At 39.7% G+C, this 22,417-nt stretch overlaps 1 protein-coding gene across 4 annotated transcripts in view; it reads left to right on the forward strand.

Moving 5' to 3' along the window:
* Window positions 1–22,417, forward strand: part of LOC122831727 (neuroendocrine convertase 1-like) — a 197,666-nt gene that overhangs the window by 100,519 nt on the left and 74,730 nt on the right. For all 4 annotated transcript variants that reach the window (XM_044118125.1, XM_044118127.1, XM_044118126.1 and 1 more), the window contains 6 exons: window positions 3,624–3,661; window positions 5,318–5,397; window positions 6,650–6,738; window positions 9,898–10,070; window positions 11,682–11,897; window positions 13,439–13,542. In XM_044118125.1, the coding sequence (XP_043974060.1) occupies window positions 3,624–3,661; window positions 5,318–5,397; window positions 6,650–6,738; window positions 9,898–10,070; window positions 11,682–11,897; window positions 13,439–13,542 (700 nt within the window). The remainder of the gene's footprint in view (window positions 1–3,623; window positions 3,662–5,317; window positions 5,398–6,649; window positions 6,739–9,897; window positions 10,071–11,681; window positions 11,898–13,438; window positions 13,543–22,417) is intronic.

Genomic DNA, 22,417 nt, shown 5'->3' on the forward strand with positions numbered 1-22,417 from the left:
CAATTAATTAATTAAGACTGAAGTGGCAAACAGATGGGACGCATCACCATGGGAACACTGATCTCGGTTTATCCAAAATGAAGTCGACAAACATGCAAAACCTGAATTCAAAAATACATCAAGTGTCCGTTTAGGGTTGCAATCTTTCGCAGTGAGAAATTTTATTTGCCAGATGAAAAATGCATGAACACCAATGCATATTCTCAGAGGGAGCTGGTGCTCTAAAATATCTTCAAACCTGCAACGCAACACAAAAACAGGAAGTTCAAGTTTCACCTGGAATCACATCTTTCTGAGAGACGCTGAGAAAAATGGCCACAGAGAAATCGGATAAAAACACTTCAGGCTCACTGCTACCAACATTTTGTTTTGTTTTGTTGTTTTTCTTGTTTGTTTTTTTTTTTACTTTAGGATTCGTAGAGACTGAAGTGTTGGTTTTGGTCTATGGTGCTTATTGAGTAATTTTGAAGTGGCATTAGTTGCAAGAGTTTGACGTGACTTAAAGAAAATTAATCCTAACAGCTAATATAATAGTTCAAACCAGCCGTTTGGACTTTGGAGATCAGACCAGTAAAAAACCTGAGCTGTGAGCGTTGAACCCAACAGATACTCTAAGGTTTTGGTCTATTTTACTACTATTAGTGGTCTAGTTCAGAGCTTTTAAAAAGAGATGTCAATATAATACTTCTATTAATATACCTACCTTTTGTCAGCAGTAATACTCACATAATCAGCACTCCGTCGGGGTTGAGGTGCGTTTTTTTTCTCTTCCTTTTCTTCTTTTATCTTCTGCTTCAGTGACTCCGCTTGCTCTTTTCCAGCTCAACTAAATTCCCCCAAAACACTTTCAAAAGTCATGTTTTAAACATAGATGTGCCAGATTTTAATAATTTTTACCATATTTGGTAGAAGGCAGATTAACGCACATCAACTGATGTCTCTCATCTCTGTTGTGAGATCTCAAATGGTTCTCTTCTTCAGAGGAAAACTTCTCACCTGCAGTAAAGTTGAACTCCGTTCCAGTTCAGCTTGTTTATATGATGCCATCTGTAGACGGTAAAAAACAAAAAAGATCTGCATGAATTTAAATTCAGTCCAGTTTCAATTCAATTCGATCTAATCATACAGGCAACGTTCTGGAGCTGTGCCGCTCCTGGAGGCAGCATGTTGGACTCTGTTACCAAAGTTCTGATTGGTTCTTTTTGTAAACTTTTGTTTGTGTTTTTTTTTTTTTTTGACAATTTTTCCTTCTGTTTTTGGACTTTGCATAGTTGGAAAGATTTTCACTTCTGCTTTTTTAATTTCAGACAGTTGTTATTTTGCATAAACGTGTCTTTACATCTGGGTGATACTGATTATTCTACTATTTCATTGAAATATTGTCCGCAAATCCTCTATTTCTCTGTGCCTCCTTTAATAACCTTATGGCCAAAACAAATATTTAAAGATGAGTTTTTCTTCCTAGTTTAATACAAACGTAAAATTGACCCTCTCTCTCTTTAAAAAAACCCTTTTCTTTTTGAAACTCCATCTTTAACAACATTTTAACTGAAAAGTAGCTTCTATAGTGAGCTCAGTAGATGCGCAGCTCCACCAGTTTACTAATTGCTGCTGGCTAGTCTGAAGGACCTGAGTGGGCTGTGAGGTGGACGCTTTGACACTCCAGCTCCAAGGAGGAGCTTCGTCCTCGAAGGCGGAGCTAGGTCCACCCAGGTGTTTCACACAACTCAATGGCTGCCACGGGAAACCGAAGCGTTCCTCAAACATTCCTGAAAGAATGTTTTTGATGAGGGAATAACATTATTACATGACTTAAAGCTCAAAAAAGTTGATTTTACACAATACTGCTTCTTTTAATTCTATGGAAACTTCTGCTTTTTAAAAAAAACAAAAAAAAAACAAAACATAAACTGTTTTAAAAATGCAAAAAAACAAAAAAAGCAAATTAGGAACTTCAGACACCGCTAACTCATGGTACAAAGAGTACTTGAGGCAAAATCTTTCGTAGGGAAGATGTAGATGAAGAAAAAAAAAATCAAATTGTCAGAGCTCGTGTCTGCAGAGTAACTGACGAACCCGGTGCGGCGTAGCGGGCTCCAACGAGGGCTGCACCCACCCCGCGCTCCATCCTGCCTGAGCTCCACGCAATCAGGCCGTGACAGCGAAACCTTCCCCGGGTTACCATGGCAACCAGAGGCAGTGCCTGTACGGGACAAAGGCGGGTCGGTCCTGTGTGTGTGTGTGTGCGTGTGTGTGTGTGTGTGATTGAGAGACACAGAGAGAGTGAGTGATGTGCAGCAGAGCAGGCGCGGCCCTCCTGGGGTCCTCATTCGTTTGTCTCTCGCTGAGACCACAGGAGCCCCGCTGCAGCAGAGATGGAGGTGGGGAGGGAGGGGACCTGGTGGGGCTTGGGGGGGGGGAGGCGGAGAAAGGCAACTGATGTGGAAAGAAAGGAAGGATGAAAAGATGCGAGAAAGGTGCCAGAAGAAAGAATGAGAAATTGAAAAAGAATGGCCTGAATTTGGAGCGTTTGAAGCCTTTTGTTCGTTTCACTCATCTAACGGTCGTGTGCGGAGTGTGACATGAATCTTGACAAAACTCTTATTTGAGAGGGGAAAAAGAAAAAAGAAAAAAAGAGGTACACTTTGGCAAATTAATTGCACCAATTAGCGGGGCACTCAAAATTCAAAATTTTAATAACCTGTCTACCACATAGTAGGCTCAAATGGCTCGAAACAGCACCACTTCTCTCATGGCTCCGTGGAAACGCAATAACATGACAAGTGCACTTAGGCATTACCGAACGAACAAAACAGGAAAAAATTAGGCATGGATCTCATAAACATGATCTCCAGCTTTCAGTGGATTTTGATTCCTCCACACGGAGGAAGAGGCTCCACAAGCAGAATGAAGGAGCTGACACCAAACGCTGTCGTCCTGCTTTCCTTTAATCTTCGCTTTAATTCTTGACCAGATTGTTGCGCCGTGGACATTTGGGACAAAAAAAAAGAGAGGTTTGTTTTTTCTCACTGGATTGTTACTCCGTGCCGTCGCTTCTACTGACCAACACAAAGAAATTACATATTTATTGATTCACTGAACATAAAAAGAATCACTTCCACTTTCTCGTCCTGTTCTTTATGGACAGTAGTATTCATCCTGCTTATTTGTTATTTGAACAATTTTTCAAGTTTCTTTACATACTGAGATATATATATTTTTCTCCTCCTTATATTTTTTTCCTACCCGCACCACTAACATTTATGCATCTAGAAGTATTTTTAGTCGCCCTTATAGTTTTTCAGTATTCTTTCTGTGTTCTCCGGTAGCCAAGCAACGACATTTTGTTGCTAAATTCACTATCGTGTGTTTGTGCAATGACAATAAAGTAAGCCTAAATCTATATTTATAAGCGTAGCCAAAGGTTTTACTGAATTTGAAATATTTAAAAAGACAGCGCACATGTTAGTGATTTTGTCTCGCTGATGTCGGTGTCGTTTTAAAAATACCAGAAATGTTATCATCTACTGGGACAAGACGAAGGCAGAAAGCAAAGGCGCATTGATAAGTTAATCCAGCCTAACAAAAATGTTTCTAATATATTGTTTTCTTAATCTTTTTAGGTGTGGATCACACAAACAAGGACCTGAGGAAAAACTTTGTGAGTAACCCAAACATCAGTTCCATGTAAATGGGACGTAACCACACAACAAACAAATCAGACGACTGAAAAGCAACACAAAACGGGCGCACGCACCCTCCACTGATGCTTGACTGAAAGTCATTTTACTCAAGAGGAAAACTCGTTTTGTAGCCTCGAGCGTATATAGCCCTGGAATAATTCTGTCTGGATGTTTGACCTCTCATTTTTTATCACAAATGAGTTTAAATGAGTCGGTTTCCTGGCACTGACCTGGCCGCTCAGCAAAGTGTGTTCATTTTAAATAGAGTGGAGGTCGAGGCCATTCCAGAAGCTTAATTTTAGACTACTTCATCCGTTTTAAAGCCAGTTTTAATGTGTAAAGTCCACTGTCTTGTTGGAACATCAGACTGTCTCAAAGCGTCAAAACCATCTGACACAAATTTGCACCTCAGATCCAAAGGATGGATGTAGAAAAGCACAAAGAAGAGCTAAGAAAAGAAAAAAAAAGTTGAAAACTAACAAGGATTTGAATGTTTTATAGTGAAACAAGTCAATGACCGAATAGAGTCAAGGTAAATCAGTACCAGCTGTCTAGCACAGTGGTGGAAGCATCATGCTGAGGGTTTGTTCAGCTGTCAGTGAAAGAGATGGTGATTTTTTTTTCCTTACATTTATGTAAAACCACACAACAAACAAATCAGACGACTGAAAAGCAACACAACACTTTCACTGGTCAGTGAAAGAGATGGTGATTTTTTTTTCCTTACATTTATGTAAAATCACAAAAAAGTAATTTTATTTTTTTGCCAAAATAATTTTTACCAAAAATAATTTTTGAAAAAAAAAAAAAAAAAAAAAAAAAAGACAACAATTTTCCACTGTCAATATCCCATAAAATAAAATGAAACCTTTCACTATTTGGAAAAGTTCTATACATGAGATTATTTTTAAAATAATAAAATTGTAGTTTTTTTAAAAAAAAAAACAACAAATTTCCTGCTGTAGATGTTTATCAAAACATGCAAGTTGTCTTTTTTTTTCTTTTTAAAAAAAATAAAGATCCTGTAAACTCAAAACATGTTTTATTTCACGAGACTGAGAGCAGAAACACGCCTGCCTGCTTTGAAAAGGCTGCAGAACTTTGACCCAGACGTTAAAACAATCACCGTCTCACAGCGAGACGTGAAGCCGTTAGCCTGATGTTCTTCTGGCTTGCCGTAGAGCATGTGCGTCGCTTGCTGCCGCTTGCTGCCGCCTTGTCATTTATAATCTTACAGGCAGTTGGAAGCATGCAGGCCAAGTTGTACTTTGTCAGAGCAGATTGTCTGGAATGGATAAGCCTGGTTGCAGCAAGAGAGATACATAATTGCTCTTGTTGAGTGAGCTGCCAGGACGTTCCTCCTCATCCTCCCGTTGAGCCCATACGCAGATCCTCGGCTTTGCTCACTTTTCTAAGGCAGAACGCATATAAACTGCACCGGCAGTGACAGCGACTGCCGTCAGTCAAAGGAAATATGTTGACAGACTAACACAAGTGCTAGTGTTCAGAGTTTCTTTCTTTTTTTTTTTTCTGAGGGATTCCTTCATTTCCTGTCATGTCATTGTGATGTTTCGTGTCGAGAGCTGTTCGGTCCCGCACCGCGCTTCATTTGTTTTTCTCTCCGGTTTCTGCAGGAGGCCCTCGCCAGCTTTGACCTGCGGGCCTCGCACGGTCTGTCTCATGATCCCATGCCTGTCAGAGATGAGGAGAACAGGTAGTGATTGTTGTTCTTGTGTTCCTTTATTATTATTATCATTATTATTATTTTGAACTCAAAGTCAGCTGTAGCCGTCTTAAAAGCAAAAAGTACAAAGTGCCTACGTTGGGATTCAAATAGGCAGCAAAACCAGATAATGTGACAAGAGGAAGACTTTTACAAATTATTGTTTGAGGCTCTCAAGTTGAAAGTCATCATCTTCCTAAATTAATGGCCGGTCATTTTTTTTTTTTTTGTGCCCATTTCTGTTTTGACTAAAACATCTTTTTGAAATAAAGAGGTGGAGATACTTTTTGTTTTGTTTTCTTTTGACAAAGTCGCTTTTGACCAAAATAATGACTTGGACCGATGTTTTCGGTATCTGACGACTTGTATCTGCAGAGCTTTGCTGTACCTCAATGTATTCTATGTGAGTGAGGGTGAACTTGACGAGTGGCAGAAAAAAATGTGCGGTTTTACACAACGGTTTACTATTTTCCCCATGAGTCACTCGATGTTGATACTGTCTTTGCAGCCACAGTTATGTCTAGTTTTTCACATCTGTCAACTGAAATTCTACGTTTTCCCACATTCTCGGTTAGATTTAGGTCTGGACTTTGACTGGGACATATTTTCAACAGAATATACTTTGATCTAAGCCATCCCACCGTAACTCTGGTTGAATAGGGTTGCACCGATTGCAGTTTTCTGGACAATCGGCGATCTTTTAAAAACCCTGATCTGCCGATTCTGATTTTGGCTGATGCTATTTTTTTTTTTTTGTTCTTTTCTCTGGAAAGTTGTTCTCTGGAAATATGGATAAAGTTGCTGAGTTGGCAGCATCAAGGTGGCTGCTAATGTACTCAGTTCTTTGTACTGGTCTATCACATAAAATCCCCTCAAATGTCCAATGAATATTAAATATTATAGCAAGAATACAAAAAAAAGTGAGAGAAGCTCAAAATGCGAGGCACTGTATCTATTTAACACATTTGATCAATTTATAAAACATCGCTTATAATTTAAGACCAGCGGAAATCTTTTTTTTTTTCTTTCTCTCTCTCTCTCTTTCTCTGATCAAGAAGAAATTCCCCGTATCCTCGTCTCCTCTTTTGATCTGAACCAATCAACATGTACCCGTGCGTAATTATTTGTCCTGGCACGGTTACCATGCGTGCTCAGATCAGAACATCCAATAAAGAAGAAAAGTCTCATCTCTGCCTATTTAGTCTCAGTGTGTGGCTAACATCTCATTCCCGCTCTGTTTCAGTCACGGTACGCGCTGTGCCGGCGAAGTTGCTATGGAGGCCAACAACTCCTACTGCGGTGTGGGCATCGCCTTCAATGCCAGGATAGGAGGTGAGGAAAGCGGTCCAGCTTTAGGAGACAATGGGAGGCAGTTTGACTGTGGGTGCAGCGCTCCAGCCAAGAATGCAACATGGGAGCTGAATCTTTGTCAGAAATACTTGTTTTGTTCCCGAGTCGCTCTGTTATTATTGCTGGTGTGACTTGGCAATGCAGCGAAAGAAAAAGAATATTTACGTATATTTAATATACCTGTAACGCTTTGGCTCTGTGAATGTTTCAACAGTTTTCCATGAAATAATTGCATTGAATTTCCACAACATTGACACTAAAAGCACCGGAAACACATTTTCTCGCTGCGAAAACACAAAATCCTCCTGGCATCCAGTGTAAGAACCACTACAACTCTAGTGTGCACTTGAAATAAAACAAAACTATCTGAAAAGTAACTTTTCAGCAAGACATAGAAGCTTGCTTTAAGTTAAGGTAATAAAATTTTTTTGTAGAGATTTTTTTAACTTTCCTAAAATTAAAAAAATTACATACAGCTGGTCAGTATGAAGGATTGCTGTCTTTTTAAAATAGATAACAGGATCAAAACAGATACAAAAAACCTCTAACAGATGTTCTTGCTACGTCGTCTGGCGTTTATCAAATAGAAGTAATTTTGATAATTCTAACGATGCTAAAACAAGAGGAGATTGTGCTGTTTTAGCTCCAGACAGTCAGAAAAAAATGTCTTTATATTTGTTTTATTTACATTTTTTTCTTTGTTTTGTCATTAGTTTGAAAATGGGCCTTCCCTCAAACATAATTTTCTACATATATATATATATATATATATATATATATCAACACCCTGCAGGAGAAAATGTATCTATCCTATTTTTAACAAAAGTTTAATGTTTATTTTTTTGGGTGTTAGTAGTAATAATAATAATCCATTTTAAAAAATGGCTCTTTAATAACCACACATTTATTTTAATCAATATTGAACCACTCAGCCACAGCAGGAGAAAATTATAAATTGTTTTCAACTTTCAACTTAAAAATAAAATGTAAATAAAACTTTTAAATTATTTTCTCAAAACAGATATTCCCTTCTCTCTGTTTTATTCTCATTTGACCCATGCCTATTTCTTTCCCCACAAAAACAAAATTCTTGCTTGTCGGCAAGATTCCCTGATATACATGTGATCTATATTTGTATGTCTGATGTATTTCCATTTGATAGACAATAAGTCTTCAGTTTACCGATTCATCCTGTTTCCAGGTACGCCCTCATATCTCACACCTCTAATCAAATTTAGCACAGTCAGTCTAAGGGCATGAAAATAGAAAACAAGATGCATCCTTCAGCCGAACTCTGACATTTGAACTCTGAGCTCGGGGTCTTTTATCCGTGCGCTTCAATCTTTTGTCCCAGAAAGCAATTTGCAGAACGGGAAACCCTTCATGAGGCGAGACCAGGAATATGTTTCCACAGTTAGTCTTCGTTTTGCCTTGTTGGGTCATAAACAGAGTCTGGCGCTGAGGAGCTGAAGGGCTGAGACCCGCATGACAGAGGCACTGCTGAGAGCGGCGGCCATGTTGTCTGACATTCAACAAAGTTGGTCACTCCTTGTAAAAATGCTCAGAATTATGTTGTACAAACCTACGAAGTAAGAAATTTTAGTTGTTTTACTGAGCGAGGTGTGTCTTTGAGGACAAACAGTGTTGTTTCTGCCACACACGTCTTTGTGTCTTTGGCGTAAGGTTATAACAGTTTTGTGACTTTATAGTTTAGATGTGACTTTTTGTTTGCCTGATTCATTTTTACTTAGCTTTTAGAGTGTATTTGCTAGTTTTTATTAGTTAAATATTGTTTAGCTCCAGTTTAGTTTGAATTAGTTATAGTAGTAGTTTTAGGGGGGGGGGTTATACTCTTGTTGTGATTATTAAAGGTTGTGATTATGTGTACATTACACAATAGAAGATTCAATTTTCAAAAACTATGTTCAGTTATTGTTGAACAACCAAGTGACTGGTGTTTTATTCCAGCTGCCATTCTGCAGACCAGTGTGAGCGCAGCCAGGAGGAGAATGGTGAGGTGTAATGTGGCGAAAGCTGATGTAAACTCAAGAAAAAAATCTATTTCACATCAGTTCAAAAGGCTAATAAATAGATTCATAAACACAAAAGGATATTATATCTATAAATTCAAAATGTTTTATAAGCCCATGATGTAATTCCAGTTAGTTCCAGTTACTTGTTTTAGCTAACTAATCTGTTTTATCAGTTTCATTAGTTTTAGTTGACTATAATAACCTTGCTTTGGCTCAGATGTTTGTGTTGGCTTTTCTCAAATATCAACACATTCTTCGAACAAAATCTTTGCTTTGGAAAACAAAACAATTTTGATATGACAACCTTTTCACAGACAAAACCAGCGGAATAAAAGTGATACGAGGCGACCAACGCCAGCAGAGGTTGTTTTGGAGTCCGTCGTGGCGGCGGAGTGGGCCGCTCTCCGCAGAGCACAGTGACACATGCGAAGGGTCAATACAGAAGTGAACTTGGCAGTTTGTAGTGTTGCATGCAAAAATGGCACCGACTGCCTTTATAACTCAAAATCCTCCCCTTTAGCGCCTGGGCTTTCTCCACGTCCATCCGAAGGCGCCGGCTCTCGGTTCAATCTCCAGCCTCTAATTGGACGGACGCTGTGCCAGCCACAGTGTATGAGGGAACATCTTGCTGTTTGAATACGGCGAACGGAGCCAAGCTGTCGCTAAATAATGCACATCTGACTTGATTTTACTGTTGTAGTTTATAACATGAACCGCTAAAATCAGCTCGCAGAGGTCCACGGAAAAGGCTTTATTAAGAAATATCACAACATGTCATCTGCTTCATTATTTGTACCCTGACTCAGTCTTTTCAAAACACATGAATATGAATTGCACATCAACTCTTTTATTCAGGTTTAATTAGATTGCAAGGAACATTTAGTACAGGAGCCTCGAACGATGTTGTCATCCACTTATTTCAGATTTCAACAGTGGATTGTTGCTCTGCCTCCCGAAGGTTCGTAATAACGCTGCAGCTCATAATTTTGTTACAGTGGGGGTTCTTGTACTGAAACGATGGGAAGTTTGACATTTAAAAAAAAAAAAAAATTGCTGTCTGTCTTCCATCAAAATCCTGATCGAGTACGACTGCTTCTGATTGGTCCAGGTATCCGTCTGCTGGACGGCGTCGTCACGGACGCCATGGAGGCCTCGGCTCTGACCTACAACATGCACTTCATCGACATCTACGTCTGCAGCTGGGGCCCGCGGGACAACGGGGCCGAGATGGACGGACCGCACCGCCTGACGGAGCGAGCCCTCCGGCTAGGAACTCAGAAGGCGAGGCTTTGGTTTCCCAAGCTTCCTTCTCTTATTGCCTGTTACACCGAAAGCCCAGAAAATGAGGCGCGATTCCATTTCGCTGCATTCCTTTGCTTTACTTGTTGCAACTTTACACTTCTTTCTTAAAGCAAGTGGTAAATTTTAGGGAAATTAAAACCGCTTTGCCGCTTTTTAGTAGGAAATCACAAAACAAGCAACAGAACCTAAATCAATAATATATAAACGTCTCTTTGTTCTTCCTTTCCTTCCCCAAAGGAAAAGCTGAATGAGTTGAATAACGGAGTTCAATAAAAACTCTCCCCTTGTCAAGACAGATGTCGCATAAAAAGAGCACGAGTTCAGATTTATGTTTATATTTTTCTGTAAGGGCCGACTGCCTGTAACCAGCCAACATGCTTCATGATATCATTACACAGATAAATATTTGATACCGATTAAAATGTTTAATGGAGTAAAATGCAAGGTCTGTTATTAATTGAGGGTACTCAATCACATTTTAATTCGTTGACAACATAAATATTTTCCATTCAAAAACTCTTTTTGCTGCTAAATTATTGAATAATTAAAGCTGAGAGCTCAGAAGCAAAGCTGTTTATTGTTTTCAATTTGTTATTTAGTGCAAAGCGCTACTCAGCTTTCAAATGTTTCAGGAAGTAATTTCTTTGAAAAGGATCCTTCTTTAGAAACGTGGACTGCGGACGCTGACGTTAGCTTGGAGGACGACTGTGCTGCTGCAACGTGTTTACCATTTAGACGCAACGAATGCTGAAGCTATGGGGGTTTTTATATCATCACAAAAATGACTTGTTTGTGTCTACGCAGCCTCTTACACAACACCTGTGATGAACTGTTTACTGAAGCAGCCATAGCCACTGCAGGTCTTTTCAGGTCTTTCCCCAGAAAACATGCTAAGCCCTTTGGACGGGACGCTTCGTCAGTCATCTACCGTGTTTTTGAGTGAAATGTTTAAAGTTGATATTAAATGTGAAAGTATGACTAGGTAAGTATGTTGTTATTGGAGGACATTATTAACAATACCTAAACACCAACTGTAAAGTCTTATAAAAAGTCTAAGATTAAGGTTAGGGAGTTCTTGTGACTAAAAAATGACACTTGACCTCAGGCTACCTCTGTGTCCTCATGCTGACTGTACTATGTTGCTATTCCAACTGTTTTACTAAACAGACAATTTAATTTATATATATAACTATAATAAATAAACAAAGAATTAATGCTAAGCCCGGTGAGAAAGGCAAGAAAAGCACTTCTAATACACTTTGACAAACCGAAGCTGTCTGGTAATCACATCGTTGAACTTGTGCAAATTCTTTTGCTTTCCTTTTTTTCCCGGCTGCTATAGCACAGTGACTTGTAGGACAAAATGATCGCATCCATTAATTTTGGTGTATTGATATGATGTACTAATATCAAGAATTAAAAAAAAAAGGCATCTTATCAACACTAGACCATTCTTGCGTTCTATTGTGGAAAATAACTCTCTACTTTTTGTTGTGTTTAAGGGAAGAGACCTGCTAAGTGGCAGCAGATGGATGAACGGGGTGACAAATGGACAGATGCTTAACCAAGTCAACGTTTTCCTTCCTTCAGGGTCGACGTGGGAAGGGCAGCATCTTTGTGTGGGCGGCAGGTAATGGTGGAACGCAGCGTGACCACTGCGGTGCAGACGGGTACGTTAACTCCATCTACACCATCGCCATCGGAGCCGTCGTCCGGACCGGGAAGCCCGCCTACTTCGGTGAACCCTGCCCTGGAGTGATGGCCGTCACCCTGACAGGTTCCAACGTGGGAGACTCGCTACCTTTGGTTAGTGTGTCAATGCCTTCTAATACGTCTAACAGCACTGTCTGGCTCTAATGACTGTATATGTAGGCATGTGCGTCTGCGTGTGTATGTGTGTGTGTGTGTGCGTGTGGGTGTGTGTGCACCAGCAGCGTGACTTTTAGGCTGCTCTGAGCAGAGAGAATCCTGTTAAAGAGCAGCCGCTGGTGTGATATTTATCGAGGCCTGCCAAATGACCTGGGTGATTGCCGGGCAAACTCTCGAAGACATACAGAAACGAGTGTTAATTGGAGGTAAAGAGTGGCTGTAGTGGCTGAGAAAGGGAGAGGAAGGAGCTGAAGTGTTGATGGCGGATGTAACACGGGGAAAAAACCAAGAGAAAATGTCTCGCCGGCTCCAGGACTGGAGACACTGAAAGGCCAATTTTATCACTGCGTTAACACTTTGCTCTAGTGGGATGTATGCACTTTTTGAACTCCTCCTTTGGACGGAGGTGGATATAAGTAGTTTTTTTTTTTTTATGAATGTGAGGAGAAAATTGTTTTACATTTGCTACAAAAAGAGGAAAGGATCACAAAACATAGCTGCCATTCCATTACAAATGCGTGCAAATCTTTTGTCTAAATTTTGCTAATGTCAACAACCCCCCCCTCCCCCCTCCCCCCGCCCATAGTTTTGGACTTGCAGTGTTTCCATAGAATAAGAAAGGCAACTAAAATCACATATGACTTATCATGTGAATAGTTCACATGATAAGTCATTAAAATTCAGCCATCAGAGGAAACGTCGGCGTCTTATTCAGGCGTCGGAGCGACAAGCTTCTTATACCTGGCAGCGGCTGCGAATGCTGCGTTTTGGGTAAATTGTAGTTGCCTATTTTACACAAGAGTTATGGATTCAACACGTCAGAATGACACACAATGTTTTATGAACGGCGTGATGATGTGAGAGCTCTGGCTGCTCATCATTCAAAGGCCCCAAAGACAAACCATCGTTCTCCCCCTGCTTCCTGTCGTTTTCTTGGTCATTTCGCCGGTGATCAACAGCCGGCTGTTGATCACGTGATACGAAAAAAAAAAAACCCATTTCTATTGCAGTTTTGTGAAATGCATCTATTTCAATAGATGAAGAACCACCTCATCCTAGTGCAGAAACTTTTTATCAGTAACTTTTTTTTTTTTTTATCAAAAACTGAGTTCTTTTGAAATTGCCCTGTTTAAATGAAATAAATTTATCCTTGTCATTTCAATTTGCGCTATTTTATGTTTGATGGAAACGCAGCTAATCGTAGTCTATGGGAACTCTACCTATAAAGAGTGTAAATCCTGTAGAAAGAACCCACATATGTAAGAGTTTGGATTAGTAAATTTATGCCATGTCTGTTACCTGGTTCCTGGGTTTCTCTTACTTTAGTAAGAGTAGAGTATTTTTTTCTGGATGCTCTAACCACTGTGAATAACTTCACAAAATAAAGACTTCTTGACCAAGATTGCACCAGATCCCTGGTAATAGATAGAAGAATGGGATGTAGCATCCTGACCCGCATCTGTTTTGTTTTTCATAAGGTGACTGTGACCAACACTGGAGATGGGTGTGTCACCCGCTTCCCAGGAACCTCCAGTGCCGCTCCGATTGCTGCAGGGATTCTGGCTCTTGCTTTGGAAGTGAAGTGAGTGTCAGTCAGTCTTCTGATGCTGCACACCAATAGTGTCATGATGAAGTACACAGGCAGGGATTGAAGCAGGCTAAGACGGATCGTACTCATGTGACCTCAGATATATGGGTATTTGTTTGTACAACTCTTTTGCATTTCACTGCTGCTATACAGTGAGAAATACCAAAAAAAAAATTATATTATTAGTCATTCATTGAGCTAATTTAACCAGCTAATAAAAAAAAAAAAAAAAAGTGGTCTGACATCAGTAATGCGTTACTAAGTATGTATGTATATATAACTTTTTTTAAAAGTATATAGAGCTTCTGGAAAACATAACTTTCAAGAGGTGGGTACTAATTGTCTATTAGATGTTGTATGAATTGTTGTGTTACACCAGATGTCACATGTCTTGTGACATAAATGTATATAAAGATGTATAATTGCTTAAATTCAATGAGAACATGTAGATGAGGGAAATCTATGATAAGGTTGTGTTTCACATTACCGCATTCAATCTAGTCCAAGCTGAGTGAACTCATAAACCTCTTTAGTTTTTGTTTTTTTTAAACTTCTCTTCTGTGATAGTCTATATCCATGAGCTATTGGGTTTTCTTCCACCCTTCCCTCCTGGAATGAATTTGTACTTTATTGCCTTTGAGTAAAAATCTTGTAATTTATCCTGAAGCATTAATCAGAGACTTAAAGCTCCAGCACCGGTTTACCTTTCAGCATCGACAATGTCAAAGCCGAGTCATCATTTGGAGGTACGTGACTTAAATGTTGCTTTACAGCAGCCTCAGCAGATCCTTTCCAACTCGTAGGAGTTTTAGCAGTTTTTGCCGTGAGACACGGGCAGAAATCCCAGTTTCTTGGTTTGCCAAACTCAGAGATATATTCTCAAGAGATTTGTGGTTTAATTAATTGCTGTAAAAGTGGGCTCCACCAAATGCTGGTGGCGGGGTAGCAGAGCAGGGTAACGCTCCAGGGCTTAGTCAGTCAGTCAGTCTGGTTTCTTTCTACTCTTTCTGATATCTTTAACGCCCATAAAGTTGACAACATGCTGCATTGATTAAATGATGTGAAAATGATTTTTAAAAAAGCATTTCTTTAGGAGATAAAGAAAACTATGAGAAGAGCATTTGAAATACATCTTACCTTTTTCCAGCTGTGATGCAGTCAGTGGTTATTTGAAGCTGGAGTAGAGGTGATGTCACACTGTGTGCGGAAAAGAGCCGAGCTGCTAGGTTAAAAGAAGCACAAAATGACATGCTGTTGGTTTTAGTCTTAGTCAAAGATTAAATTAGTGATTATCTCAATTAGTGCACCAAAAATACTCTCTCATAAAGTCTCCCAGGAAAAGGCTTTGCATTTCCTAGAGCAGAGTATGTACCCAGAATTATTCAAACATTTGGCGTATTTAGACTTTAACCACTTTTTAAATTATTTTACCAACATACTTTGACTGACTAGGAAGCAAAATGAATGTTTTGGACTAAAGATTAGAGTGATGAGAAGGAAACCTTCCGTCCTAAAAACCTGGAGCTCATTCCAAAAGATAAATGATCAAAAGTAGGAGTGAAGACATGCAAAATGCTGGTGGAGAATCATAAGACGGGTTTGCTCTAATGCCAATAAAGTCTTTCTTATTGGTCATTGACTGTGTTTCTGCTGTGTTTCTGTGTTTGGAAGTGCGACATGCCCGTCTCATTTCCAATCAGAAACAATCTTCTTGGGGCTGTTACGTGCCTCAGCGGTAGAGCAGGGGCACCATGCAGAGTCATCAACACAGCTGTCCGCAGTTTGTTTCTCATTCCCAGGCCGTAAGCTAAATGTCTTCTTCCACTTCTCTCAGTCTCAGAAAAAAGTCTCAGAAACCTTTAAAAAAATTCTCTCGGCTGAATCAAAATTGTTTTAAATTTAAATCTGTCAGAGGTATGAATCATTTTGGGCCTAACTGAGCTGATGTTCTGAGAAGTTGTCTCATATTTGAGCAATGTTGGGCTTCCATTGCATATGTCCAAAAGGCCTTGTCAATATTCTGCTAATGTTGAAAAAACAAAATCTCGCAATAGTGGTGGTTCCATTAAATTACAAACTAGGTTAAAGTCACATGTGAATAAGTTTGATCACATGATAAGTCATTAAGAATCATGCAGTGTCATGATCCTCTAACTACTTCCTGCCATCTTCTTCTTCGTGGTTTACACCAGCGGCAACACCTGATTTTTGATCACGTGAGACGTGTGATGCGAAATAAACCATTTTTGATACGTCCAAAAACTACCTCAAAACTTTTTTTTCATCAAAAACTGAGTTTTTTCCAAAATTGGCATGTTTCCATTGAGTGAATGTATTTTCAAAATGTCCCTAGCTGGAAATGCGTCGAGTGAGCTGGTTGTAAAAGTACGTGCAACCTCGCGATGGTGGCAAATTTTCAAACAATTACAAGATCTAGGAAGCATCTTTGATGCTGTAGTGTACCATAATCTCATCCAAAAAGCAAGAGAGGTCTGACAAGTCTTGGTGATTTGGTGAACTGAATTGCTATCAGGCTGAACTAACGCAAGTCAACAAGGGGACAATATCAGCTAACATAATGCCATATCCCTCCCAATTTCAGTTTAAATTTATTTAAGTTGCTAGAGTTAGCTGCTGTACATTGATTAGTTTGCTAGCTTTCTTATTTTAACCTTCAAAAAGTTGCCAACATTTGTAAAACTAGCATGTTTAACGACAGACAGGTTAAAAAAACAGAAATGTTTGCTTTACTATGTTTAGCCTTGTTGCTACATGCTAAAAGTGTCACTCTCTCTCTCACTATCTCACAGCCTGTAGAAACTGCAGGTGTGCGTTGACATGACGGAAAATCCACTTTCCCTTTTTAAATAACCTTTTTCACCTTTAGTGCTTTCTCAGACACGACTGTAAACTCACCAGTGATACTGAAAATATCTCCAATAAATGCTTTCTTAATTCTCTGAAACGGGTTTATTTTGATTCATGCACGCCTCTTTTAACCTAAAATTTCTTATCCTCCATTCATTGTCTTTTTGTCAACATTCACTCCTCTGTCTTCCTTCTCCTTTGTCCCGTGTCCCTCTCTCCCTGCCATATCCCGAGCCTTTTTCTGATTGCTCTCAATGCAGCAGCTGCTGGTGTGACCTCAGGCCCAGTGTTTTGTGGCCGTATCGGTGGTATCTGCGCCACCTTCACAATATGGATTGTCCTAGAGGCCAGCTTTACTGCTCCAGCTGTCATGCTGCAGTGTTCTCAGTCTCAGTTACTTGGCTGTAAAATGGAGTGTGGGTCCCCTGGGCGAGGCGACTCCCAAGACATTACTGTTAAAGGCTTTGTCATGACCTGCTGCCACTGACTAAACTATATATCACCTCTCTTGCTCAAACCAGCTGGATTCTGCTCACGTCTTTATGGGTCTGAGTTCTCTCTCTCTCTCTCTCTCTCTCTCTCTCTCTCTCTCTCTCTCTCTCTCTCCCTCCGTATATATCTGTACGGCTTTCAGGCTATTCCGTTTCTCATTCTTTCTTGCTTTTTCTCTCATATGTTACAGAACCACGTGCAATCTTGCATTCAATCATACTTTCATACAGCAGACCTCGATGTTTCTTTTCTTATCCACATTTATCAGAAACAACCTAAATTGTGTGACACGATCAACCACTTGAGCTACTAATGTCCAAACTTTTTGCCATGTGGGTAAAAGTCAATCTGAGAGTGGTCACAGGTACATAAATTGTACCTTTTTTATCATTAAGAAGGAAAAATAAAAACCTATGTTAGTGTTAATTTTATTCTATTTCTTCTAGGGACCTGTAAATCACCTTCTTATAAGAAAATGTAATAGATTTTTGTGAGTTGATAATTTTTCTGTCCTCTTGGCCTAGAAAATTTTTTCAGTGTAGAATCAGTAGTGGGAATATGAGCCAGCCTTCCAATTTAAAATAATAGCAAATAAACAAACAAGCAAAATAAAAAAATTAATAAATAAAAACGTTAAAGACTCACAATCACATACCTACAATTTTCTATTTTAAGTAGGGCCGCGACTCTTACGCTTTCATGTGATTAATTGCATAGTTTTTAAAATGTTAAAAAATTTTAACACAGTTAATCACTTCCTCCCACACCCCCCACTTTTTACATACCAAAGTCCTGAGCCGGAACTTTTGTATTCGAGTGTTTCTGGTACACCTGTAAATCTGATGCACAAACGACGTCGACAAACAACAGCGATGGATGACAGAGCCGCTTCTCTTGGCCCACTGTGGGTTAATATTTGCTTAAAAATAACTTGACGTGACACTGGAAAAAAATAGAAAAAAGACTTCTGTTGTGTTCATGTGTAAAAATGAGTTAGCCTATTAGCAAAGCTTTTCAAGCCTAAAATACTGTCTCTATTCAAAATGTTGCGGCTAGCACAGATTTCCCAAACATTAGTGTTAGCATTCACAGTTCACACTTCCTGTTACCGCTGGTAAATGTTTGAATTCTAATAGCATAAAGACAATTTAGCTAACTTTTATTTTCCTGTTGGTTAGAAAGTTTGTTTTTTGCCATGCAAGAAACACAATACGTCTTCTTGGGGTAATAAGACTTATTGGTTCTGCCCTAATTCAGGAGGTTAAAATATCATATTGTACTTAATCAGCAATTTTATATTAACTACAAAAAACCCTGTGCATTCAAAAAACTCAAAAAACATGGTATTGAATATTTATGTGAGTAATGATATCAAGTTAAAAATTTTAGTTCCATGAATGCGTTTTTATTTATTTATTTTACTGAGGATGGTTGCTTATTTTAGAACAAAGCTAAAGCTGGGACCTATGTCAGCCAATCAAAATGCTTCCAAACAACCATGACTTCCTGTTAAGAACATGGTGCCAGGAAGTTAATTGGTTTGGACAGATATATTGGTTGAAATACTTTCAAATAGAGTATTAGCATACAAAGATAATAAAACACAAGATAATGTAGAGTGTGAACAATGTCAAAGCAAGTATGTGTATATTGGTGCATTACTTGTCACAAAGTATAATGCACAGGACTCTAAATCTGTGTTTTCCCATGTACACATGCAAAAACAAATATAACTTTTTAGAATCTACACTTTGGTCTGAGTTTGTATAAATATATTTTTTAGTGGTATTAAAAATGTTCTCATGTGGATGAAAGACCAAAATAAAAAAAAAAATGTACTTGTTTTTCAAGATATCCAGCTTCATGTGGACTATCATCTTCCAGTAGCTAAAGTAGACTATTTAAAGTACTTTTTAATAGTTTTACTGCACACCTCTAAAAATGTGAATTGAAACATTGGTAAAATTTGCTCCTCTTTATGTTTGATGTTTATTGTAGTAAAGAACAATCTCCATAATAGTTTTTCTTCAGTCTGATGCTTTCACCTGCGTCATAAACCTTTACAGTTCCAACATGCCAACCAACAACCCGTACATGAATTTACATGAAAACGCCTTTAATCGGGCTCGGAATGAATCCCTTCGGATGCCCGGTCCGTTCTATTTGTTACCAGAGTTAAGGTACATCCAAAGGCTCTTTGTATGTAAAACCGTTACTATAAGGAGCTAAATTTCTTCAGCCACATCAGGAAAAGTGGCTATCAAATAATGCATGCGGAGGCATGCATAAACAAGAGCAATACAATTTATCCAATGGCTTTTGACATACTCTGCATAAGACCTAAACAGTCTGAGAGATTTATCTGCTCTGTTTTTGTGTTTCCCTCGCTTTATATAGATTCAAATTGAGCACTGCTTGTTTTGCAGAGAGGGAAACATGCACATTCAACAGATTAAGCTCTTGCAGAACCAGAACTGTTGGTGTACGCCAAGCGCTTTCATAAGTCATACACGCCGGCCCACGCACTTTTTTTTTTTTTTGCAGAGCCGCTTTCACACGGCGAGCTACACCAACAGACACACACGTACAGATCCAGACGGCCTGGTGTCTCGCGATTGTGCAAACGTACACATGTCTCCGGCGCGCGCTCGCACGTGCGCTCATTAACGAGAGAAATCAGGGCTAAATTGGTGCAGGGTGTTTAAAGGAGACTGCAGGCATGCAGTTATTGGACTTCGCTTAATTGATGGAGCCATTAGTAACACTTGTTCAGATAACATGGGAGGAATCTCAGTCTGCTCACAGTCACTCCAAGTGGGTTCATTTAGGCTTAGAGTGCAGCACATTAAGAGGAGATTACAGAACCACATGGAGCATGTTGCCTGTCCATGCCTTGCTACTGGGAGATTGATCGAGACAAACTAGGGACTGTGACACTCGGCGGGGGTAGAGACGCCGGGTCGGACAGCATCTGATGTCTGTGCGCTCGTAGCTTTGCTCAGGAATGCAGTGCCTTGCTAAAAAACATTGATATTTTCAAATTGCAGTTCAGGGATTTGATGTGAAAGGCCAACAACACAAGGAACACATGACTTGAAAAGCTAAAAATCTAAATGTGATTTTCAATTTTCAGGCCCCTTTACTATGAAACATCTTAGCAAAACCCAATGCGCAAAATTTTCTTTGGAAGCCAGCTAATTGATCAACGGTGATCATTTGTGTAAATTAATCTCAATATAAATGTAGCTTTAATATGATTCAGAATTTTGAGTGTACAATGGATGCCAGATGAAGCAAATAGTGGCGTGCAAAATGATTCTTTTTTTTTTTTAGCTTAAACTGATGTAAATCTATTTTGATTTTTGCTTGAAGTGTTTCGTTTAAGGGATTTCTATTTCTGTTAAAGCTGCAGTATGCAACCTTTATTAAAAAAATATATGAAAAAAGCAAGCTCCTCTGCTTTCTCCTAGTACTGACTCCAGAAATACACCACTCAGTCTAAAACTACAATAAGAGTCAAGGGGGGGTTTTAGCGCTGCCAATCACTTACATGATCACCCCCTTATGTTTGCTCTTTGCTAAGCTACAGCTGGGTCACCGCAACATAGTCTGCCGCAAATGCTAATGCTAGTTATCCCTGATGACGGTTGCTATGCTAAGGGGTTTTTCTGTAGCCATAAGTTGTTTTTCCACCATTAGCACATTTAGCAGCGTACAGGAGGTTGATTGACAGCACTAAGACCCTCCTCCTGACTCTGATTGGTTGTCTCTGACCGGGAGTGATGCATTTTTGCAGACCGCAATAGTAGCCCACAGAGGTAGCGGATGAGCTCAATTTATTATTTTTTTCTATCCGTCTCATGCCATACTGCCACCACATGGTGACAGTTTGAACAAATATGGAAAAAACACATTCTTGTGAAAGTTTCATATTGCTGCTTTAAACCGCACATTGCTCCTGTGTCACTTCAACTTATTATTTGACATGCCAGCATTACAGTCATAAATCCAGACATCCAGAGTAATATACATTAACCAATCTGCAAAGTCTATAAACTCAGCCGTGGCGATGCTGTTATGATTTGTGCATAATTGAATCAGATGCTGTGTTCTAAATATTCCCTCGTTAACTTGCTGCAGTGTGTCTTACTCTTTGGATCAGGTTTACTGCCTGTATTGACGGTTCAGCTGGACCTATCGTAACTCTGCCTGCTTGGTGACCAATTCTGCCAGTTGTGGTGGACGATGTGGTTGTTCTGCACAGGATATGGATTTGACACCATTCCAGTCTGTGCCGGTCCAGGCTTTTCTGATGCAAAATGTTACTTAGTATCCATAGAATCAAACCCAAGTCCAAGGTGTCGTCGAGTTTAAACGGAGGCGAGATGCTCCGCAGTCACTTGGCACTCACCTTGTTGTGGCTGTTTCTGAACGAAATATCCAACGTTTCCCCTTTGATAACAGAGAAAGTCTTTCATTCACCATGGCAATAAGTCCAATTTACTTCTCAAGTACGTGGGCTCCATTCATTACCACATCGGTTTGAACATATTCATGGACAGCACTGCGAATAAACTGGATAGAATAATGGGGTTTTGGCTGTCACCAGAATTTCATTTTCAGTGGTTGTTTATGGGGGGGGAGACCTGGAGAGTCGAGCCACTAAATGATCGAGAGCTGACAGTGTTTTCCTCTGGGCCCTGATCTCTCTCTCTCTGTTTAGTTCCTACCCTTCATCCCCTTCGCCCCCATCTTCTCCACTGTCCATATTTGACGTTTTTTTCCCCCCTCGGCTGGACACTTTGTCCTCCCGCTCTCTGCCTCCTTCTCCTCATGCCAGTCCTCTTCCTCCTCCCTCCTCCTCTTCGCTGCCTGGGCCCACTGTGAGTGATAAATTATTCGTGGGCATGCTCTGAGGGCCCAGGGGCTGTTCATTCCTGTACACAGAGGACTCGCATTGATCCAGCCTCTGGTTCAACTTAATTGGAAACCCAGTTACACCAGCTTCAGACACACTCCCTCACACAAATCCGCAGCGTGCACGCATTGCCCATACATGTGCTTTTAGACGTGCAGTGGATGACAAGTGGCAATAATAAACATGTTTGGTTCACTGGTCCGGTTTCACTGTACAGTAATACAAGTGACAAGTCTGGGTGTATAGTTATTACACATGTCAACTGAGTTACTCAACACACGGACCTGTGTGCAATTGCCAAATTTATTTATTATCTGAAGATTTAACAGCCATTTTAAATATGTTTTTATTCCTAATGCATAAAAAAAAATCAAACGCACATGCATTATGTGCACACAATTTGAAGTTAAACGGTATTGCGCACACACACACACACACACGCCGACCTTCATTGTAGTGCTGCATTTTTCAACAGAACTAAAGTGGAGTAACACTTCACAGTGGAGCAATATGGAGACCCAGGTTTATCGATTTGACTGAGACACTGACTATCATACGACTAATAGATTACATCAGACACATCGGAGTGGC

The sequence above is a fragment of the Gambusia affinis genome, linkage group LG05 (assembly GCF_019740435.1).
Source record: "Gambusia affinis linkage group LG05, SWU_Gaff_1.0, whole genome shotgun sequence".
NCBI lineage: Eukaryota > Metazoa > Chordata > Actinopteri > Cyprinodontiformes > Poeciliidae > Gambusia > Gambusia affinis.